The 20,931-nt window shown below is 43.4% G+C and overlaps 1 protein-coding gene across 1 annotated transcript in view; it reads left to right on the forward strand.

The window, feature by feature from the left end:
* The window catches only part of ncf1 (neutrophil cytosolic factor 1), a 106,485-nt gene extending 89,532 nt beyond the window's left edge, over window positions 1–16,953 (forward strand). The window contains exons 9-11 of the mRNA XM_068010043.1: window positions 1,435–1,542; window positions 12,625–12,800; window positions 14,757–16,953. Of these exons, the coding sequence (XP_067866144.1) occupies window positions 1,435–1,542; window positions 12,625–12,800; window positions 14,757–14,875 (403 nt within the window). The 3' untranslated portion in view covers window positions 14,876–16,953. The remainder of the gene's footprint in view (window positions 1–1,434; window positions 1,543–12,624; window positions 12,801–14,756) is intronic.
* The last annotated feature ends 3,978 nt before the right edge of the window (window positions 16,954–20,931 follow it).

Here is a 20,931-nt window from a genome sequence, read left to right on the forward strand (position 1 = left end):
CTACAGGAAATAAACCTTCATACCCAATGATATACATTCTTAATAATGCTTGTTTAGTTCATACCCATTGAATTTCCCCCCACTCCCCTATTGAATATAACCTACAGACACGAGATGGATCATGCCAACCACGCTCCCCCATCCTACAGAAGGGAACCAGCAGGGTTCTAATCCCTCCCCCAGTACATAATTCATCACTGGGCAATAGGAACTTGTAGCTCTCGCCTCCCTTCCTGTGGCCATGAAAGTCCAGGATGTCACATCTCTGCTTAGTTAGCTTTGTTTCTCTTGCCTCCATCTGATCCCACCAATCGTCTAACTCCACCACTCCCTCCTTCTCTCTCTCCTTCCCATCCCCTCCTTCCTTTTGTATTCTTCTCTACCTTCCCCTTCTCACCCCATCTCTCTCATTCTTTCCCGTGTCTCCTTTTCCCAGCTTCTCTTCCCTAACGCTCCCGCTCCGTCTCCCTCTGCTTCTTTTTTCTCCCCCTCATTTATCCCTCCACTCTTCCTCTCTTCCACCCGCCTTTTTACTCTTCAATCCCTTCTCCTGCCTTAGGCCATTTGTTCCGCTGCCCTCTTATAGTGTTTTGGCTAAGTATTGTCATTGGCCTGATACATTGTTCCAATGAAGCTCAATGCAAGCTTCATGAGCAGCCTCTCCGCACTTCTTTGGAAGGAGCACCAATTTAAATAACATCAGACCTCAGCTACGTCGTTCAGTTTCATTACTCCACAAACTGGTGATGATGTCAACGTCAGGGGAAGTGGAGGCCGGTTTATATTCTGGGTTATGGTGGGAGACCCTTCATCAGAACACAGAGCTGTAGGAGTGGGGGTTGGAGGGCTGCACCCTCGCTGATAACCTCTCTGCTTTCAGAGCCAGTGGACCCCCTGTAATTTTCAAGCATCTTCTGTTCGAGTTTCAAAACTGCAGCCCCCGCCCCCCCACCACCTCCGGCCAGGTTTTCCATGTCCTTTACTCTTTCTCCCATTTTCTCACCTTTTCCTTGGGCTTCCCTTTGCCTCAGTTGCTTCCACATCTCTTTCTTTCATTTCCTTACTGCTTCTGTCCATTACTTGACTGAGTTGTTGATTGTTGCATCGTGCACCCTCTGGTCACTGATATTTTCTCTCTGGATTTGGGTGATTATTTCCCTGCCCGTGCCTCTCCCCTACCCACATTTTACTGATTGTATTAATATATTTGGGCTGATTCTTAATTTCACTTGTACAGAATGTAAAATATCAACTATCGGGTCTCTCTACATACGCTGACTAACCTGCTGAGTGTTTTCAATCAATTCCCCAGCAAAAACACTGTTCATTTATCAGAGAGAGAGTTTATTGTGTTAAATCAGTAACTGGCATCCACAGGACCCAAAACATTTCTATTAGGTTGCAAGGAATGACTTATACTTCTTACTGAAACAGAAAAGAAGATGTGACAGGGTACTACCCCTCCATGTACCTGCAGAAATTAGGGGCAGATCAGAAGACAGGATTCAGCACGAGCAAAAGAAGCCTCCCGCCACCACGAAGGTAAGGCCCTGTTCAAAGAGTGTGGCATTGTGCCAATGGTCAAAGTCAATTGATACACTGGGGCAAATCTTTGCCTTTACCACACAGGTGGTAATCTGGTAGAGCAGATCAACCACCTGCTATCGAGCCCACCCTGTTTTCATTCCACTGCACTCATTGCGGCTTAGAACATAGAACATAGAACAGTACAGGACAGTACAGGCCCTTCGGCCCACGATGTTGTGCCGACCCTTTAACCTACTCTAAGATCAAACTACCTACATACCCTTCATTCTACTATCATCCATGTACCTATCCAAGAGTCGCTTAAATGCCCCTAACGTATCTGCTTCTACTACCACCGCTGGCAGTGCATTCCACGCACCCACCACTCTCTGTGTAAAGAACCTACATCTGACATCTCCCCGAAACCTTCCTCCAATCACCTTAAAATTATGCCCCCTGGTGATAGCCCTTTCCACCCTGGGAAAAAGTCTCTGACTATCCACTCTATCTATGCCTCTCATCATCTTGTACACCTCTATCAAGTCCCCTGTCATTCTCCTTCGCTCCAATGAGAAAAGCCCTAGCTCCCTCAACCTTTCTTTGCAAGACATGCCCTCCAGTCCAGGCAGCATCCTGGTAAATCTCCTCTGCACCCTCTCTAAAGCTTCCACATCCTTCCTATAATGAGGCAACCAGAACTGAACACAATATTCCAAGTGTGGTCGAACCAGGGCCTTATAGAGCTGCAGCATAACCTCACGGCTCTTAAACTCAATCCCCCTGTTAATGAAAGCCAACACACCATATGCCTTCTTAACAACCCTATCAACTTGGGTGGCAACTTTGAGCGATCCATGGACATGGAACCCAAGATCCCTCTGTTCCTCCACACTACCAAGAATCCTGTCTTTGAGCCTGTATTCCGCATTCAAATTCGATCTTCCAAAATGAGTCACTTCACACTTTTCCAGGTTGAACTCCATCTGCCACTTCTCAGCCCAGCTCTGCATCCTGTCAATGTCCCGTTGCAACCTACAACAGCCCTCCACACTATCCACAACTCCAGCAACCTTTGTGTCATCGGCAAACTTACTAACCCAGCCTTCCAGTTCCTCATCCAAGTCATTTATAAAAATCACAAAGAGCAGAGGTCCCAGAACAGATCCTTGTGGAACATCACTGGTCACCGAGCTCCATGCTGAATACTTTCCATCTACTACCACCCTCTGTCTTCTATGGGCCAGCCAATTTTGTATCCAGACAGCCAAATTTCCCTGTATCCCATGCCTCCTTACTTTCTGAATGAGCCTACCATGGGGAACCTTATCATATGCCTTGCTAAAATCCATATACACCACATCCACTGCTCTTCCTTCATCAATGTGTTTTGTCACATCCTCAAAGAATTCAACAAGGCTTGTGAGGCATGACCTGCCCCTCACAAAGTCATGCTGACTATCTCTAATCAAACTATGCTTTTCCAAATAACCATGAATCCTGTCTCTCAGAATCCTCTCCAATAATTTGCCCACCACTGACGTAAGACTGACTGGTCTGTAATTCCCAGGGTTATCCCTATTCCCTTTCTTGAACAAGGGAATAACGTTTGCCACCCTCCAATCATCTGGTACTACTCCAGTGGACAGTGAGGATGCAAAGATCATCGCCAAAGGCGCGTCAATCTCTTCCCTCGCTTCCCGTATTAACCTTGGGTATATCCCGTCTGGCCCAGGGGACTTATCTATCCTCATGTCTTTCAAAATTTCCAGCACATCCTCCTTCTTAACATCAACCTGTTCGAGCATATCAGCCTGTTTTACGCTGTCCTCACAAATGACAAGGTCCCTCTCACTAGTGAATACTGAAGCAAAGTATTCATTAAGGACCTCCCCTACCTCCTCCGACTCCAGGCACAGGTTCCCTCCACTATCCCTGATCGGCCCTACCCTCACTCTGGCCATCCTCTTGTTCCTCACGTAAGTGTAGAACGCCTTGGGATTTTCCTTAATCCTACCCGCCAAGACTTTTTCATGTCCCCTTCTAGCTCTCCTAAGTCCATTCTTCAGTTCCTTCCTGGCTACCTTGTAACCCTCTAGAGCCCTGTCTGATCCTTGCTTCCTCAACCTTAAGTAAGTTTCCTTCTTCCTCTTGACTAGCTGTTCCACATCTCTTGTCATCCAAGGTTCCTTCACCCTACCATCCCTTCCTTGCCTCATCGGGACAAACCTATCCAGCAGTCGCAGCAAGTGCTCCCTAAACAACCTCCACATTTCTGGCGTGCATTTCCCTGAGAACATCTGTTCCCAATTTAAGCTTCCCACTTCCTGCCTAATAGCATTGTAATTCCCCCTCCCCCAATTAAATATTTTCCCTTCCCGTCTGCTCCTATCCCTCTCCATGACTATAGTAAAGGTCAGGGAGTTGTGATCACTATCACCGAAATGCTCTCCCATCGAGAGATCTGCCACCTGGCCTGGTTCGTTGCCAAACACCAAATCCAACATAGCCTCCCCTCTAGTCGGCCTATCTACATATTGAGTCAGGAAACCTTCCTGGACACACTTGACAAAATCTGCTCCATCCAAACTATTTGCACTAAGGAGGTTCCAATCAATATTAGGGAAGTTGAAGTCACCCATGACAACAACCCTGTTACTTCTGCACCTTTCCAAAATCTGCCTCCCAATCTGTTCCTCCATGTCTCTGTTGCTATTGGGGGGTCTATAGAAAACTCCCAATAAAGTGACTGCTCCTTTCCTGTTTCTGACTTCCACCCATAATGATTCAGTAGACAAACCCTCCTCGACGACCTCCCTTTCTGCAGCTCTGCAGCTGTGATACTATCCCTGATTAGCAATGCCACTCCCCCATCTCTTTTACCTCCCTCCCTATTCCTTTTGAAACATCTAAACCCCGGAACATCCAACATCCATTCCTGCCCCTGTGATATCCACGTCTCCGTAATGGCCACAACATCGTAGCTCCAAGTTCTATAACAGACAGTCAGTCATCTCTGCCAGATTAGGGAAGCTGAAAATTGACCCCATTGTTTCTGCCCTCAGTTCTAAACAAAATTAGAAAACTATACACTGGGATTTTGTGTTTTCTGGAGTTCTTTACATGCTCATGAATCGTAGTAGATTAGTGGAGTAACACTGCATTCCCAGAAGAATAGAAACTTCCTATCCTTGTGCAATGTTTGTGCATTGTCCCCATCTTTGACTGAACACATTTTTCATGAATAGGGCAATGATGATAATTGTGTCTGCTCATAACAGTGGTGGGTGCTGGTGGTGTTGCAAGGAACACTATTCCCTTTTACCACCCAGTATCATACAACAAGCACCCCCAAGCATTACTAAGTTAAACAAAATAAGCCTACCTTTATTTTGCCTCAATAATGTGCTTCTGTGCCAACGCCAGTGAGTACAACTTCATTCCCAACCCCCATAATAAAAGCTAGTGTTACAAATTTCAAGTCTGCCCTTGGGCTCCATGGTGTTGATCACTCCTGTAAGTGGTCCCTATGCCTCATATATCCAGGAGTTCACCCAATATCTAGTTATACTGAGTGTCAAGGCCATGTTTCAGAACTCCACACAAGTCAGTAATGGACTTCTTCACACTCTCCGACATGTTCGGGAAATTCCCTGGAAAAAGACTGGACAGGCTGGGGCTCGTTTCTCCAGAAAAGAGAAAACTGAGGGATGACTTGATAGAGGTCTTTAAGATTATGACAGAGTTAATAGGGTGGACATAGAGAAGATGTTTCTATTTGCAGGGAGACCAGACCTGGGGGTCCTAAATATAAATCCAATTGGGAATTCAGGAGAAATTTCTTGACCTGGACAGTGGTTAGAATATGGAAGTCACTACCATGTGGAGTAGTTGAGGCAAATAGTACAGGTGCATTGAGGAGAAGCTAGATAAAGGGTATGGTGGCATAGTGGTTATGTTACTGGACAGGTAATCCAGAGACCTGGACTAATGATCAGGAGAAATGAATTCAAATCTCACCATTATCATCATTACGTTAACTCTGTTTCTCTCTCCACAGATACTCCTGAACTGCCGAGTATTTCCAGCACTTTCTGTTTTTATTTCAGATTTCCAGCATTTGCAGTAATTTGCTTTTACCCTTAAACTGGTGTTGGGAAGAATCTCTCCCCTCCATTATATTTCCAGTCATTAAGGGATGAACGCTGGGCAGAGCTGGGTTTCCTGTACTGTCACAGTGCCTTGGATTTCACTCCATGAAGCAAGAGAATTTGTGGGTTTTGAAGTCCACCTTGCAGTTTAAGGTTTAACTATGAGATGGGCCATGATAAAATAACATGCTGCACTGCTGCAGAAGCACACCCGATAAATGGACACCAGATACACAAAAAGAAACTGCCAATGTTTCAGAATTTATGTCATTTCATTAGGCAGTGAAGGTGAAGTTAGTAATAATAAAAATGAAAGCATTTAAACACACTTGGGTATTTGGAATCAGAAGACGAAAGGACAAATGGAGACTACAGAATCCATGAGGGCACGTGATGTCTTCAAACTACAGTACATCTCTGTTGAATAGGGAAATCATCTGGGTCTGTGATGTCCTAATTCCCATTATGTGTACCAAATGGGGAATCAATCATTGAGAATCTCAAGCATCCAGACTGGCAGCATTAAATAGTGCACAACTATCCAATCATATCATCGCGGACGTAGATATGGAGTGCTTCCAAATTGAAACTGTAAACTTGAGATCTAAACCAGTATCAGGAGGTTGGGGTGTAAGGACATATAACAAGGACAACTAAATATAAAACTACAAATATAACCTTTTCCCTGCTCGGACTGCATCTAGAATATGTGGTCCCCTCACATGGTGGGGAATATAGAGACCCCAGCGGAAGCCTGGACAATTTATACCTAGTTTGAGAGACCAGGAGAGCTGAGGCTCTTTACTTTGAAGAAGTACAGACTGCATATAATAAAATTCTTTAAAATACTGAACCGTAGAGTCATAGAATGGTTACAGTACAGGTGGAGGCCATTCGGCCTGTCATGTCCATGCAAGAGCAACTCAGCTAATCCCACTCCACTGCAATTTCCCTGAAACCCTTCTAATTTTCTCTCCTCAGGTGCTTATCCAATTCCCTTTTGAGATCCCCTATTGAATCTGCCTCCACCACACTCTCAGGGAGTGTATTCCAGATCCTAACCACTTGCTGCATAAAAAGGTTTTTCCTCATGTCGCTGTTGGTTCTTTTGCCAATCATCTTAAATTGGTGCCTTTTGGTTCTCAATCGTTCTGCCAATGGGAATGTTTTCTTTCTATCTACTCTGTCTAGACCCCTCATGATTTTGAAAACTTCTATCACCATTTCCTCTTAACCTTCTCTTTTCTTTTCTAGGGAAAACAGCCCCAGCTTCTCCAATCTACCGATGTAACTGAAGTCCTTCAACCCCGGGAACCATTTTTGTGAATCTTTTCTGCACCCTCTCTAATGCCTTCACATCCTTCCTAAAGTGTGGTGCCAGAATGGAACACAATACCCCAGCTAACCATTTTACAATGGTTCTTCATAACTTCTTTGCTTTTCTATTCAATGCCTCTATGTAAAAAGCCAACTATTTCATATATTTCTAACAGCTTTATCAACTCGTCCTGCCACATCAATGATTTGTTCACATATACCTCCATATACCAAGGCTCCTGCACCTCATTTAGAAATGTATCTTTTGTTTTATATTGCCTTTCCTTGTTCTTCCTACCAAAATGTATCACTTCACACTTCTGTGCATGAAATTTCATCCGCCCATTCCACCAGTCTGTCTATGTCCTCTTGAAGTCTATAACAATCCTCTTCACATAGAAACATAGAAAATAGGAGCAGGAGTGGGCCATTTGGCCCTTTGAGCCCGCTCCGCCATTCATTATGATCATGGCTGATCATCCAACTCAGTAACCGGTTCCCACTTTCCCCCCATATCCTTTGATCCCTTTCACCCCAAAAGCTATATCTAACTCCTTCTTGAAAACATACAAGGTTTTGGCCTCAACTGCTTTCTGTGGTAGCGAATTCCACAAGCTCACCACTCTCTGAGTGAAGAAATTTCTCCTCATCTCAGTCCTGAAAGGTTTACCCCATATCCTTAGACTATGACCTCTGGTTCTGGACTCCCCCACCATTGGGAACATCCTTCCTGCATCTACCCTGTCAAGTCCTGTTTTACTTTTATAAGTTTCTATGAGATCCCCCCTCACTCTTCTGAACTCCAGCGAATATAATCCTAACCAACTCAATCTCTCTCATATAACAGTCCTGCCATCCCAGGAATCAGTCTCGTCAACCTTCGCTGCACTCCCTCTATAGCAAGAACATCCTTCCTCAGATAAGGAGACCAAAACTGCACACAATATTCCAGATGTGGCCTCACCAAGGCCCTGTATAACTGCAGCAAGACATACCTGCTCCTGTACTCAAATCCTCCCGCTATGAAGGCCAACATACCATTTGCCCTTTTTACCACCTGTTATAACTGCATGCTTACCTTCAGTGACTGGTGTACGGGAACACCCAGGTCATGTTGCATATTCCCCTCTCTCAGTTTATAGCCATTCAGATAATAATCTGCCTTCCTGTTTTTGCTACCAAAGTGGATAACCTCACATTTATCCACATTATACTGCATCTGCCATGCAATTGCCCACTCACTCAACTTGTCCAAATCACCCTGAAGCCTCTCTGCATCCTCCTCACAACTCACCCTCCCACCCAGTTTTGTGTCATTTGCAAATTTGGAGATATTACATTTAATTCCCTCATCTAAATCATGAATGTATATTGTGAATAGCTGGGGTCCTAGCACCGATCCCTGCGGTACCCCACTAGTCACTGCCTGAAATTTGGTAAAAGACCCGTTTATTCCTACTCTTTTTTTTCCTGTCTGCCAACCAATTTTCTATCCAATGCAATACACTACCCCCATGCGATTTAATTTTACACGCTAATCTCTTATGTGGACTTTGTCAAAAGCCTTCTGAAAGTCCAAATAAACCACATCCACTGGCTCCCCCTCATCAACTCTGCTAGTTATACCCTGGAAGAATTCTAGTAGATTGGTCAAGCATGATTTCCCTTTCGTAAATCCATGCTGACTCTGTCCGATTCTACCACTGTTCTCTAAGTGCTCTGCTATAAAATCTTTGATAATGGACTCTAGAATTTTCCCCACTACCGACGTCAGGCTGACTGGTCTATAATTCCCTGCTTTCTCTCTACCTGCCTTTTTAAATAGTCGGGTTACATTAGCTACCCTTCAATCTGTAGGAACTGTTCCAGAGTCTATAGAATCTTGAAAGATGACCACCAATGCATCCACTATTTCTAGGGCCACTTCCTTAAGTACTCTGGGATGTAGATTATCAGGCCCTGGGAATTTATCGGCCTTCAATCCCATCAATTTCCCCAACACCATTTCTCTACTAATAATGATTTAACTTCAGTTCCTCCCTCTCACTAAACCCTGTGTTCCCCAACATTTTTAGTATGTTATTTGTGTCCTCCTTTGTGAAGACAGAACCAAAGTATGCATTTCTTTGTTCCCCATAATAAATTCCCCTGTTTCTGACTGTAAGGGACCTACATTTGTCTTCACCAATCTTTTTCTCTTCACATATCTATAGAAGCTTTTACAGTCAGTTTGTATGTTCTCTGCAAGCTTGCTCTCATACTCTATTTTCCCCTTCTTAATCAATCCCTTGGTCCTGATTTGCTGAATTCTAAGTTCACAATACTTCCAAGTTCTGTGTCATCTGCAAATTTTGAAATTGTGCCCTGTACACCCAAGTCCAGGTCATTCATATATATCAAGAAAAGCAGTGGTCCTAGTACTGACTTCTGGGGAACCCCACTCTTCCTCTCGTCCAAAAACAACCATTCATTGCTACACTGTCTCCTGTCAGTCAGCCAACTTGGTATCCATGCTGCTTCAACTTTGCTGACAAGCCTGTTAGTGGCACTTTATCAAACGCCTTTTGGTAGCCCAAATACACCTGATCAACTGCATTACCCTCATCTATCCTGTCTGTTACCTCAGCAGAAAACTCAATCAAGTTATTTAAACATGATTAGCCGTTAAATAATATGTGTTGACTTTCCTTAATTAATTCATGTTTATCCAAGTGACTGTTATTTTTTTTAATTTTATTTATTTAGTGATACAGCACTGACACAGGCCCTTCGGCCCACCGAGTCTGTGCCAACCATCAACCACCTATTTATATTAATCCTACATTAATCCCATATTCCTACCACATACCCACAATTCTCCTACCACTTACCTATACTAGAGGCAATTTATAATGGCCAATTTACCTATCAACCTGCAAGTCTTTGGTTGTGGGAGGAAACCGGAGCACCCGGCAAAAACCCACACAGTCACAGGGAGAACTTGCAAACTCCGCACAGGCAGTACCCAGAATTGAACCTGGGTTCCTGGAGCTGTGAGGCTGCGGTGCTAACCACTGCACCACTGTGACTGAAGGAACTAAAGTATATAAGGTCGATATCAGGATCTCTCTCTCTCTCTTTTTATATATATATATCTATATCTATAAAATACATATTTACATATATATATATATATATATATATTTGGATATCATTTCAAAGCTGGCATGTGACACCAAACGTGAAAATGTAGTAAACAATACAGAGAATAGTAACAGACTTCTGGAGAACTTAGACTCATGAAATGGGCAGACACATGACAGATGAAATTTAGTTCAGAGAAGTGTTAGGTAATACATTTTGGTTGGAAGAATGATGAGAGGCAATATAAACTAAAGGATAAAATTTAAAGTGGCTGCAGGAACAGAGAGACCTGGGGATGTATGTGTACAAATCTTTGAAGATGGCAGGACAAGTTGATAAAGCTGTGAAAAAACTATATGGCTTTGTAAATAGAGGCATGGAGTACAAAAGTAAATAGGTAATGGTAAACCTTTATAAAGCACTGGTTAAACCTCAGTTGGAGTGTTGTGTTCAGTTCTGGGCACCAAACTTTATGATGGGTGTTGAGGCCCTGGAAAGGGTACAGAGGAGATTTACTAGAAAGATACCAAGGATGAGGGACATCAGTTATCTGGAGAGACTGGAGAAGCTGAAATCATTGTCCTGCTTGATAAACACAGAACACAGATTTAAGATAATTGATAAAAGAACCAGCAGGGAGATGAGAAGAATTGTTTTCAACGTGAATTGTTGTGATCTGGAATGCGCTGCCTGAAAGGGTGGTGGAAATAGATTCAATAGTAACTTTCAAAAGGGAATTTGTAAAAGAAACATTTACAGGGCTGCTGGAAGAGAGAAGGGGAGGGACTTTAATTAGATAGCTCTTTCAAAGTGCCAGCATGGACAGGATGGGCCAAATGAACCCTTTCTGCGTTGTGTGATTCTACAACGCTACAACTAGATTATATCCATGTGGACAGGTTAATTTTGCTAGATAGGCACTGGGAGGACTTGGGGCATCAGTACAGGTTACAAAGCAGACAGTGCGGTTAGAAGCCTGTAAGTATGTCTTATCCCATAGTTGCCAATCTCTTGAATGAGTTGCTGTGTGCAGAATGTGTGTGGATATGCTCCAAGCATTCTAATGATGGGAGCTGGATGGGTTCCTATGAGAGGCAGACATCTCAAGGTATAGCAGATCGATGAGTGGAATTATGTATGTTACTATATTGCTTTGCTACCTTGCCATTTCTCTCTGCAAACAGCCTCATGCTGGAAGGCAACAGAAGAGCTAGTTATCCTTGCACGTATCTTGTTCCATTTTACTCTACTGGTGTAGACTAATTTCACCCCCTCTAACTCTGTACTGTAAACTTAAACTCAAGAGCAGGCAATGCTGCTGTAGCTTTGCCGGAATTGCGGCAGAAACCTCAAATTTCCACGGGCAGAGCATGAGGTGCGCCAAGGAAACAGGAAGAATCTTGGACTTATGGAACAGACTGTCCGTTGTATGGTAATACTGAGTTGAAGCAAATGATCTGATCATTATTACATTGCTAGTTGTGGGATCTTGCTGTGCACAAAATTGGCTGCTGCATTGCCGACATTACACCAGTGACTACACTTCAAAAGTCCTTCATTGGCTGCAAAGCAGCTTTGGAATGTCCTGAGGTTGTGAAAGTCACTATATAAATTCAAGTCTTTGTTTTTACATTTACTTAATGAATACTAAAGTTGAAAGCTGAGGGAAAATAGAGTCAGTACAAGATACTCCTCCTTTCTATATTCGATTATTTTGAAAATGAAGTACATGGCGCTCTGCCTGGCCCCCTGAGCTTCATACTTGTCCCCAAAGAGTCTGTCATTGCTTGTCTCAGCTCAGCCTGGAAATGCTCAGAGGACAGATGCTCACTTAATCACTAACATGTATTGCAGAGCACTTCCATCAAATGCAACACTTCAGCCCAGCTTGGAGACCAATCCAGAGGCACCTATGCTCCTGATGGTTTGCTATAGCCACATATTTTAAAAAAAATTTAATGGAGGTGACTGCGATATGTGTGAATCGCTCCCTAGAAAGAATCATGGGTGAAGGGAAAGATCTGAAAAGTGTGTTTTCGTGAGGGGGAAAATGAATATAAAGATATCTCCTGAAAGGTCACTGACCTGAAACGTTAACTCTGCTTCTCTCTCCACAGATGCTGCCAGACCTGCTGAGTATTTCCAGCACTTTGTTTTTATTTCAGATTTCCAGCATCTGCAGTATTTTGCTTTTATAAAAATATCTCCTGCCTGGTAGAAAATAACTTTACTGTCTTTTTTTTCTCTGAAAAGGATACTGACAGAAAGTATCCACTCTTAGCTTTTGCCTTCTTTAATGAGTGGGAAAATAATGAAGGTGAGCTGAAACATAACACAGCTTATGCGGGGCATTTTGTAGAAGGGAAGGTAAGTAATATAAGGCAGAAATAACCAGCACAATTGCTGCTCTCCAGCATGAGGCTGCAGTGCAGATTAGGCAGGTAACAAAGAAATATTGTAAAGGCACTATATAAATGCAAGTTGTTGTAACGCCATGGCATATTTTCAGATCGACCATACGTAATGCACAGAGCATCCACAAGACAGGACGGAAGCAGATCAGCCAGGCAACGTACAGGCGGAACAGTATACGGTATCTCCAAAAGAACAAGAGTCACTCGACCAATAAGAATGTGTGGAAACAGAACCGTGATCCAAGGACCACAGAGAAACCGCTGAGCACAGGTAAAACCAACTTCAGCTCACGCCACTGTGAAGTCCTGTGGTTACGTTTTATATTTACGTCCTTGCACGCACCTCGATCTGTAAAGGTGCTGTAATCAGGGGAGGACCTGATTAGGACAAGTTCTTATCCCTTTCTCCTAGTCATCAAAATTCCCTGTGGCTACAAGTTCCAACGACACGGAATGATGCCGTGCAAATGAGAAATGTAACATGCCCTAGCAACGCTGTGTAACGCTGGTGTACAATATTACTAAGAGCAGTTAGGGTGGGGCTTTCATATTTAAAAGTTCGGTTTCCTTCCTGCAGTTGATGACAGAATAACTATTACCAGCCTTTTTTTTAAAAAAAGGGGCCGGTTTTAAAACTAAGTTCCCCAGCCCCAGGAGACACTTGTCTCCCCGCAACCACCCCTCCCCACCAAGCTACACTGCAAAGAGTACAGATACTGCCCCCAAATCGAGCAATATTTAAACATGGTGGAGACTAGGAGCTGGGTGGGAGTAGGCTGTAACTAGTGAATGGGCAGAAGATTGGAATGGCTGAGGGTAATGTGAGGGCATTTGTAGCCAGTCCAGTTTTGGGTGTTTACAAAGGATGTCAAAGTCAAGGAGAGGGTACAGAAGAGATTCACTGGGACAATGCTAGGGATGAGAGACTTTAGTTATGCGGAGAGATGAGAGAAAATGGGGTTCTTTTCATTAATGCAGAGAAGTTAAAAGAAGGCCTGAATGAGGTGCTTTGAATTATGAATAGTTTCGATAAGGGTAAGTCAGAGAAAACTCTTTCCACTGATTGGTATGTTGATAATTGGAGGGAATAAATGGTAAGTGTATAATCACCACAAAGGGAACAAAATCAATTCAAAAACAATTATGCAGGGAGTGGCTGTGACACAGGATGGCATCACAGAAACAGTGGGGGAAGCAGAATCCAAACTATCTTTAGGACAGAAAGTCAATCAGTATTTGAAAAAGAAAATGTTTAAAGAATATGGGTAAAGAGCAGGGGTGTGGATACCTCTTTCAGAGAGGCAGCACAGGCGTGACGGACTGAATGGCCTAGCTCTGTGCTGTAGTTTCAAAATGCCACTTACAAGTATGCAGTACTCCTAGAGGCAGAGGTGACCACCTGGCAGGAAGTTGGGGGAATTTGGAAGTAGGAACTGGAGGTGAGTTTGTGGGGATGGGTTTCCAGGAGGATATTGAAGAAAGAGAAAGTGCTGTGGTTTTGGAAGCGAGTTTGATAGGGCAGAGAGTAATGGCTGAAAGACTGGCCTCTGATAATGTAGAGAGTGGAGAAAGTGATTGGTCAGAGTCCAAATGGAGGGTTTAAAACCAAGCATGAGGACCTTGAAGTTTTGAGAATTGCCTGGTGACAGAATCACAGCTTACAATATTGAGCTTCTCCTTTCAGGCTGGGCTGACCAACAAGGCCAGTCTCTGGTTAGTGTGTCTGAAACCTTGTCATTTCACATGACACGGAGGACAACTGATAAGCAAGTCATTTATTGTAAGGGAAAGCATTTTAGATTGAAATGCCCACCATCTCAAGTATTATTCTCCTTCAATCTCTACAAAAGTACCATTCCTCACAGTCTGACATCACCTTGAATGCCAGATTTCTTTGCCTATAGAAATATCTGTCTTGCAAGCCTTATATACCTGATATCAGCTCCATTACAGGTCAGTATAACTTTCATATGTCTGTGTATGTGTGTCTGTGTGTGCATGAGTGTGGGCATATGTGTATGTATGTGCATGTGTGTATAAGCATGTGTGAGGGTCCGTGCATGTGTGTGTCTGGGGGTACGTGTATGCATGTGAGTGTTTGGGGAATGTGTGCATGTGTGTGGGAATGAGTGTAAGTGGGGGTGAGCATGTGTGTGCGTGTGTTTGTGTTTGCGTGTGTGAGTTAAACACTCCATTTCACTTATTTTCCATCTCTTGACTTTTCCAGGTGCCAGCGACCAAGAAAAAGGAAAGCAGGAGAAGATAGCTCCAGCGATTCCCCCGAGGCCTACACTCAGCGAGATCATGGAGCACTGCACTGAGCAAACCAAAAGTAAAATAAAATGAGAACAATCCCTGAAAGGGAAAAGCAGAAAATACCTGCTCTATGCAGCAGGTGTGATGAGGGATTCCTGCCCTATTTATTGACCTGCCTCTGCGTTTATAGATACTATATAAAATTATACAGAACCCACTGAATAGAGCCAACTGGTTCATGCTGATATATATGCTCCACATGAGCCTCCTCTCATCCAGCTACATCTCACCCCAGCAATATATCCTTCTATTCCATTCTCTGTCACGTGTTGATCTGTTACAGAAACATATGTACGGGGAACAGCTCAACTTGTGATCTGACAGACTGTATTCAATCAATTTATCTAAGCTTTTAGCCGAAAATTATCTAAATTTGATCAACAACACTTTTGACCATTTAAGCTCAATGTTTGAGTGATACTGAGAGATTTGCAAGCTTAACAGGGAATTGAGGGAGCAAAATTCTTAGAAAAAGTGGGCGGCACAGTGGCGCAGTGGTTAGCACCGCAGCCTCACAGCTCCAGGGACCCGGGTTCGATTCCAGGTACTGCCTGTGTGGAGTTTGCAAGTTCTCCCTGTGTCTGCGTGGGTTTTCTCCGGGTGCTCCGGTTTCCTCCCACAAGCCAAAAGACTTGCAGGTTGATAGGTAAATTGGCCATTATAAATTGTCACTAGTGTAGGTAGGTGGTAGGGAAATGTAGGGACAGGTGGGGATGTTTGGTAGGAATATGGGATTTGTGTAGGATTAGTATAAATGGGTGGTTGATGTTCGGCACAGACTCGGTGGGCCGAAGGGCCTGTTTCAGTGCTGTATCTCTAATCTAATCTAATCTTAACAGTGAAACTCGCAGCAGTGAAGACTGCTGAATATAAGACCAATCAGTCGTGTCTGATAAAGCTTAAACTTCCTGCCCCGCCAAACAAAAATTATTTTGAGGCAAAACCAGCTAACAATCATGCTGTGTGGGGAATATGATTGTGACTACACTCCTGGCCCAACTTCCTGCTACAAAGACCACGTCCGTTAGACTGTCACATCCTGTCTCAACTTTTGCTAAAATAGCTGTTACAAAGCTTGCTTAAGGAGTTAACTTAAGAAGGTAAGAAATAGGAGCAGGAGTAGATCACATGGTCCCGTGAGCCTCTCTGCCATTCAGTACAATCCTGACTGCTCTTGTGCCGCAACTCCATTTTCCCAACCTCTCCCCATATCCCTTGATTCCCTGAAGAGACCAAAAATCTGTCTGTCTCAGACTTAAATATACTCAACGATGTCCACAACCTTCTGGGGGAGAGAATTCCAAAGATTCATAACCCTCTGAGTGAAGGAATTTCTCCTCATCTCAGTCCTGAATGATTGGCCCCTTATCCTGAGACTGTGTCCCCGTGTTTTAGATTCCCCAGCCAGTGGAAACAATCTCTCAGTGTCTACCCTATCAAGCACCTTTGGAATCTTGTGTGTGTCAATGAACTTCAACTCTCATTCTTTTAAACTTCAATGAGTGTAGGCCCAACTTATTCAGCCTCTTGTCATGGGCCAACCCTCTCATCCCAGGAACTAATCTAGTGAACCTTCACTGTACCGCCTCCAAGGCAAAATATATCCTTCCTTAAATATGGAGACCAAAACTGTGCACAGTATTCCAGGTGTGGTTTCACCAAACCCCTGTACAATTGCAGCAAGGCTTTCTTATTCTTGTACTCCAATTCCCTTGCAATAAAGGCCAACATGTCATTTGCCTTCATAACCGCTTGCTGTACCTGCATGCTAACTTTCTGTGTTCCATGTACGAGTACCCCCAAATCTCTCTGAACGTCAACATTTAGAAGTTTCACACCATTTAAAAAAGTGTTCTGCTTTTATATCCTTACTACCGATGTGAATAACTTCACACTTCCCCACATTATACTCCATCTGCCACCTTGTGCCCGCTCACTTAACTTGTCTATATCCCTTTGCAGCCTCTTTCTTTCCTCATCACAGGTTATATTCCCACCTAACTTTGTGGTGTCAGCAAACTTGAATACATTACTCTTAGTTTACAAATGTGAACCAGATTGATGTTATGATTCAATGAATAAAAAGCAATGTTTATAATGAATGATTCTTCACTTGGCCTGTGTTTTTCCTCCTCCTAAAATAATTAGGCTATGTTTTCTGACAACGTAGCCACTAGGTGGCGAAGTACTGGCACATGCGCAAATGCAGCCTCTTCCATTGAAATGTCACTGTCTGTGATGTCAAGGCAGCTGCCAGGATTAAAGATGGCGCTGCTCAATTTGACATAAAAAACAAATTATACCAAATCCCCTCAATGGCTGCAATCGCCACCTCCATCCCACACCCACGCTCCCTCTGCCACTGCGCTTCTCTTTGCCGCACCCTCCCCACCTCGCCGCTGCCTTCCCTCAGCCACTCGCTTCGCTCCCCACGCTTTGGCGGCTTGTTCACTGCCGCTTCCTCAGGCATGCAGCGGGGAGCGATCGACCGGGGTGGGAGCAGCTGATGGGGGCGGGGTGAAGCAGTGAGGCCGGGAGCGAGTGGCTGACGGAAGGCAAAGGTGAGGCCGGAAGCGAGCGACCCTGTTCCAGCACGCGATGACGTTTTAGTGTGCATGCGCGAATTAGCCCTGGCAAGCTGGTTGCTGATGTAGGCAGTGAATGCACAGCACAACACTGACAGGAAGAAACCGTTCTGCGCACTGATGACGTCAGCGCTTGGCTGCATTATCAGGAGTCACTTTGAAATAATTATCCTGTTTCCAAGACATAACGCATGCAAAATTGTCAGTAAGTATTTTTTTAATTTAAAAAAAACAATGATGCAGAATTGTGTATATTATAATTTGTACATTGAAAAACACCACAGACTGAACATTGTGATATATGAAACATATCACATGACCCTTTAACCTGATTCTTTAACTTGGTCCAGTCACACCTATTGAGCCAAAGCAGGCTTTATTTAAGAATAACCAAATCTGTTTTGAAATGCAACACATTCAAACCTTTAATATTAAAACGTATTCTAAGATTACTGAGTTATATGTACATAAAATCAGAGTTAAAATCCCACAAGCACAAATCTATTTTTTTTTAGCTGATTCCATCTGGTACTTGCATATGGTACAAGCTGAGTGGAGTCTTGGTCAGAGAGTGGCTTGTTTACAGAATTTCATCAGGTGTCTCTCACTGTGATACCTTGCTGCAGATCTCATACTTCCTTTTGTGCTTACCAAGTGATATCTGTTAATGAGATTTTAATATTGTTTTTTTTTATTTTATTTATTTATTTAGAGATACAGCACTGAAACAGGCCCTTCGGCCCACCGAGTCTGTGCCGACCAACAACCACCCATTTATACTAACCCTACAGTAATCCCACATTCCCTATCACCTCCCTACACTAGGGGCAATTTCCAATGGCCAATTTACCTATCACCTGCAAGTCTTTGGATGTGGGAGGAAACCGGAGCACCCGGCGAAAACCCACGCAGACACAGGGAGAACTTGCAAACTCCGCACAGGCAGTACCCAGAATCGAACCCGGGTCCCTGGAGCTGTGAGGCTGCAGTGCTAACCACTGCGCCACTATGCCGCCCATTTTATTAGGGCAAGTTAGCGTGTGTGACAGTTATCAAGGCACTGTCACACTCAAGGGGGCTGGAATACCAAAGTGAGGAAGTGATGCATCAGTTATACAAAACTTTGGTCTGACTCCATCTGCATCCAGTTCTCAGAACCTCAGGAAGGGCATATTGGCTTTGGACTGGGTACAGCACAGATTCAACAGAATGATACACGGACTTAAAGGGTTAAATTGTGAAGATAGGTTGCATAAACTTCGCTTATATTTCCTTGAGTTTAGAAAACTAAGGGAAGATCTGATCAAAGTGTTTAAAGCAATTAAGGGATACGATAGGGCAGATACAGAGAAACTATATCCTTTGATACGGGGATCCAGAATAAAGGGGACACAATCTTAGAGCCAGGCCATTCATGAATAAAATCAGGAAGTACTTCTCTCTCCCAACAGGCTGTGGACAATGGGAGTTAATTGAAATTTTCAAGGCTAAGATTGATAGATTTTTGTTAGATAACAGTATCAAGGCATTTGGAGTGAGGCTGGGTAGATGTTTTTGAGGTACAAATCAGCCATAATCTCATTGGCAAAACGGGCTCAAGGGTTTAAAGGTCTCCTCTTGTTCCTAGGTTCCTCGAAGATGACCAGGATTTTATTTACAGTGGAGGTGTGTATTGATGCAGCTGTCAACTTAACGGCCAGAAATCTCCCTGGAGCTGCTTATGTTTGGTCCAGTTACTCCTCCAGACATTGTACCCATTAGCCTTTGCTGGAATTTCATGAATGTCAAGTGTACAGTGGGAGTCACTGATTGAAATGTGGAGCGTAGATTCATCACACTGTCTCTCTATCCATTTTGCACTTTAAATGCTTCCGAGGTAGAGAGAGGCGGAAATTGATGAGTGCAGGAAGTTCCCACCTATACAACAGTCATCACCAACACTGAATCAGTGCTTTATTTATATAAATGGACATCCAGAGTTTCCAGGGCAGAAGTGTATGCGGAGTCCATTTAAAATACCCAGTAAGAAGATTGTCCAGTCCTCGGGATTTTTCTTAATCATTTTTCTTGGGCACTTTTTTATGCAGTCAGGTGCCTTTGTAGAAATTATTGCACCTTTTACTCCCCATCAGCTGCAGTAGTATCACCGTGGGCTTCCCTATGGGAATCTTCCTACTTTTGAAGGAAGAAAAGGAGATTCTGCTGCCAAACTCTGACACAAGTACAACAATCTTTCCTTACATGTAGAATCAAGTTCCCTTCATTTCACTCCAATTACCTGCTTTAACTTCAGCCCGATAAAAGCCTTGCCCAGCAATCCATTCCCAACCTCATCCCAGCCATCCTGATTGGTGTTCCAAGACTGACTGACAGCTCATGCACAATTCCGGGTAATTCTTGTTGACTTGGATTTGGGAGACACCGTCAGCACCTTGGTGAGGACCCCTGCCAGTTCTTGCTCTACTGATGTCCATGCTCACAATCTTCCTGCTGGAGCACATTTCCATCCATAGCACTGTGTTACGGCATTAATAAAACAACAGCACCATGTGGCTCCATGGAGAATAAGTTTAATGTCTTTAACCCTTACTAAACAATACTGCTATCTTGTTCAAGGAAGCACTGGGCAAGAGGCCAAAATAACACATACTTAGACAATATTTAAACTTTACTTATCATGTTGCATTGTGAACAATGAAGAACGTTAGCAACTATCGGTGTGTGTGACTTAGAGTTTAAAATCTTTGAAAGTGGCATTCCAAATTCATAAGGCTGTTAAGAAATCATACGGGATCCTTGGCTTCATAAACAGAGGCATAGAATACAAAAGAAAGGAAATTATGATTAACCTTTAAAAAATCACTGGTTAGGCCTCAGCTGGAGAATTGTGCTCAATTCTGGGCACAAACTTTAGGAAGGATGTTGAAGCCTTTGACAGGGTGCAAAGGAGATATACTAGAATGGAATGAGGGATGAAGAACTTCAGTTATTCACAGAGACTGGAGAAGCATACAGCAGAGATGGTTAAGGGGAAATTTAATAGGTGTGTTCAAAATAATGAGGCTTATTGATTTAGCATTTAGGGAGAAACTGTTCCCATTGGCAGGAGGGTCAGTAAACAAATGACACAGATTTAAGATCATTAGCAGAGGGGAGATGAGGAGAATTTGTTTTTAAATGGTGAGTTGTTATGATCTCGAATGAACTCCCTGAAAGTGTGGTGGAAGCAGATTCAACAATAACTTTCAGAAAAGGAATTTGATAAATACTTGAAAGGCTCTGAGGAAAGACCAGGGGAGTGAGACTAATTGGATAGCCCTTTCAAATAACTAAATGGCCTTCTTCTATATCATCGTAGTCTTCATTAACCCATCCTGGGGCAATTACATCATCATAATTTTCATCTTCTTCTGGTGTAACATCAACATATCCACTAGTTTTATTCTCATAATCAACATCTCCAGCAGTTGCATTCTCATCATAACCGAATGGCTCTTCATA

This window comes from Heterodontus francisci, chromosome 30, assembly GCF_036365525.1.
Source record: "Heterodontus francisci isolate sHetFra1 chromosome 30, sHetFra1.hap1, whole genome shotgun sequence".
Classification (NCBI taxonomy): domain Eukaryota; kingdom Metazoa; phylum Chordata; class Chondrichthyes; order Heterodontiformes; family Heterodontidae; genus Heterodontus; species Heterodontus francisci.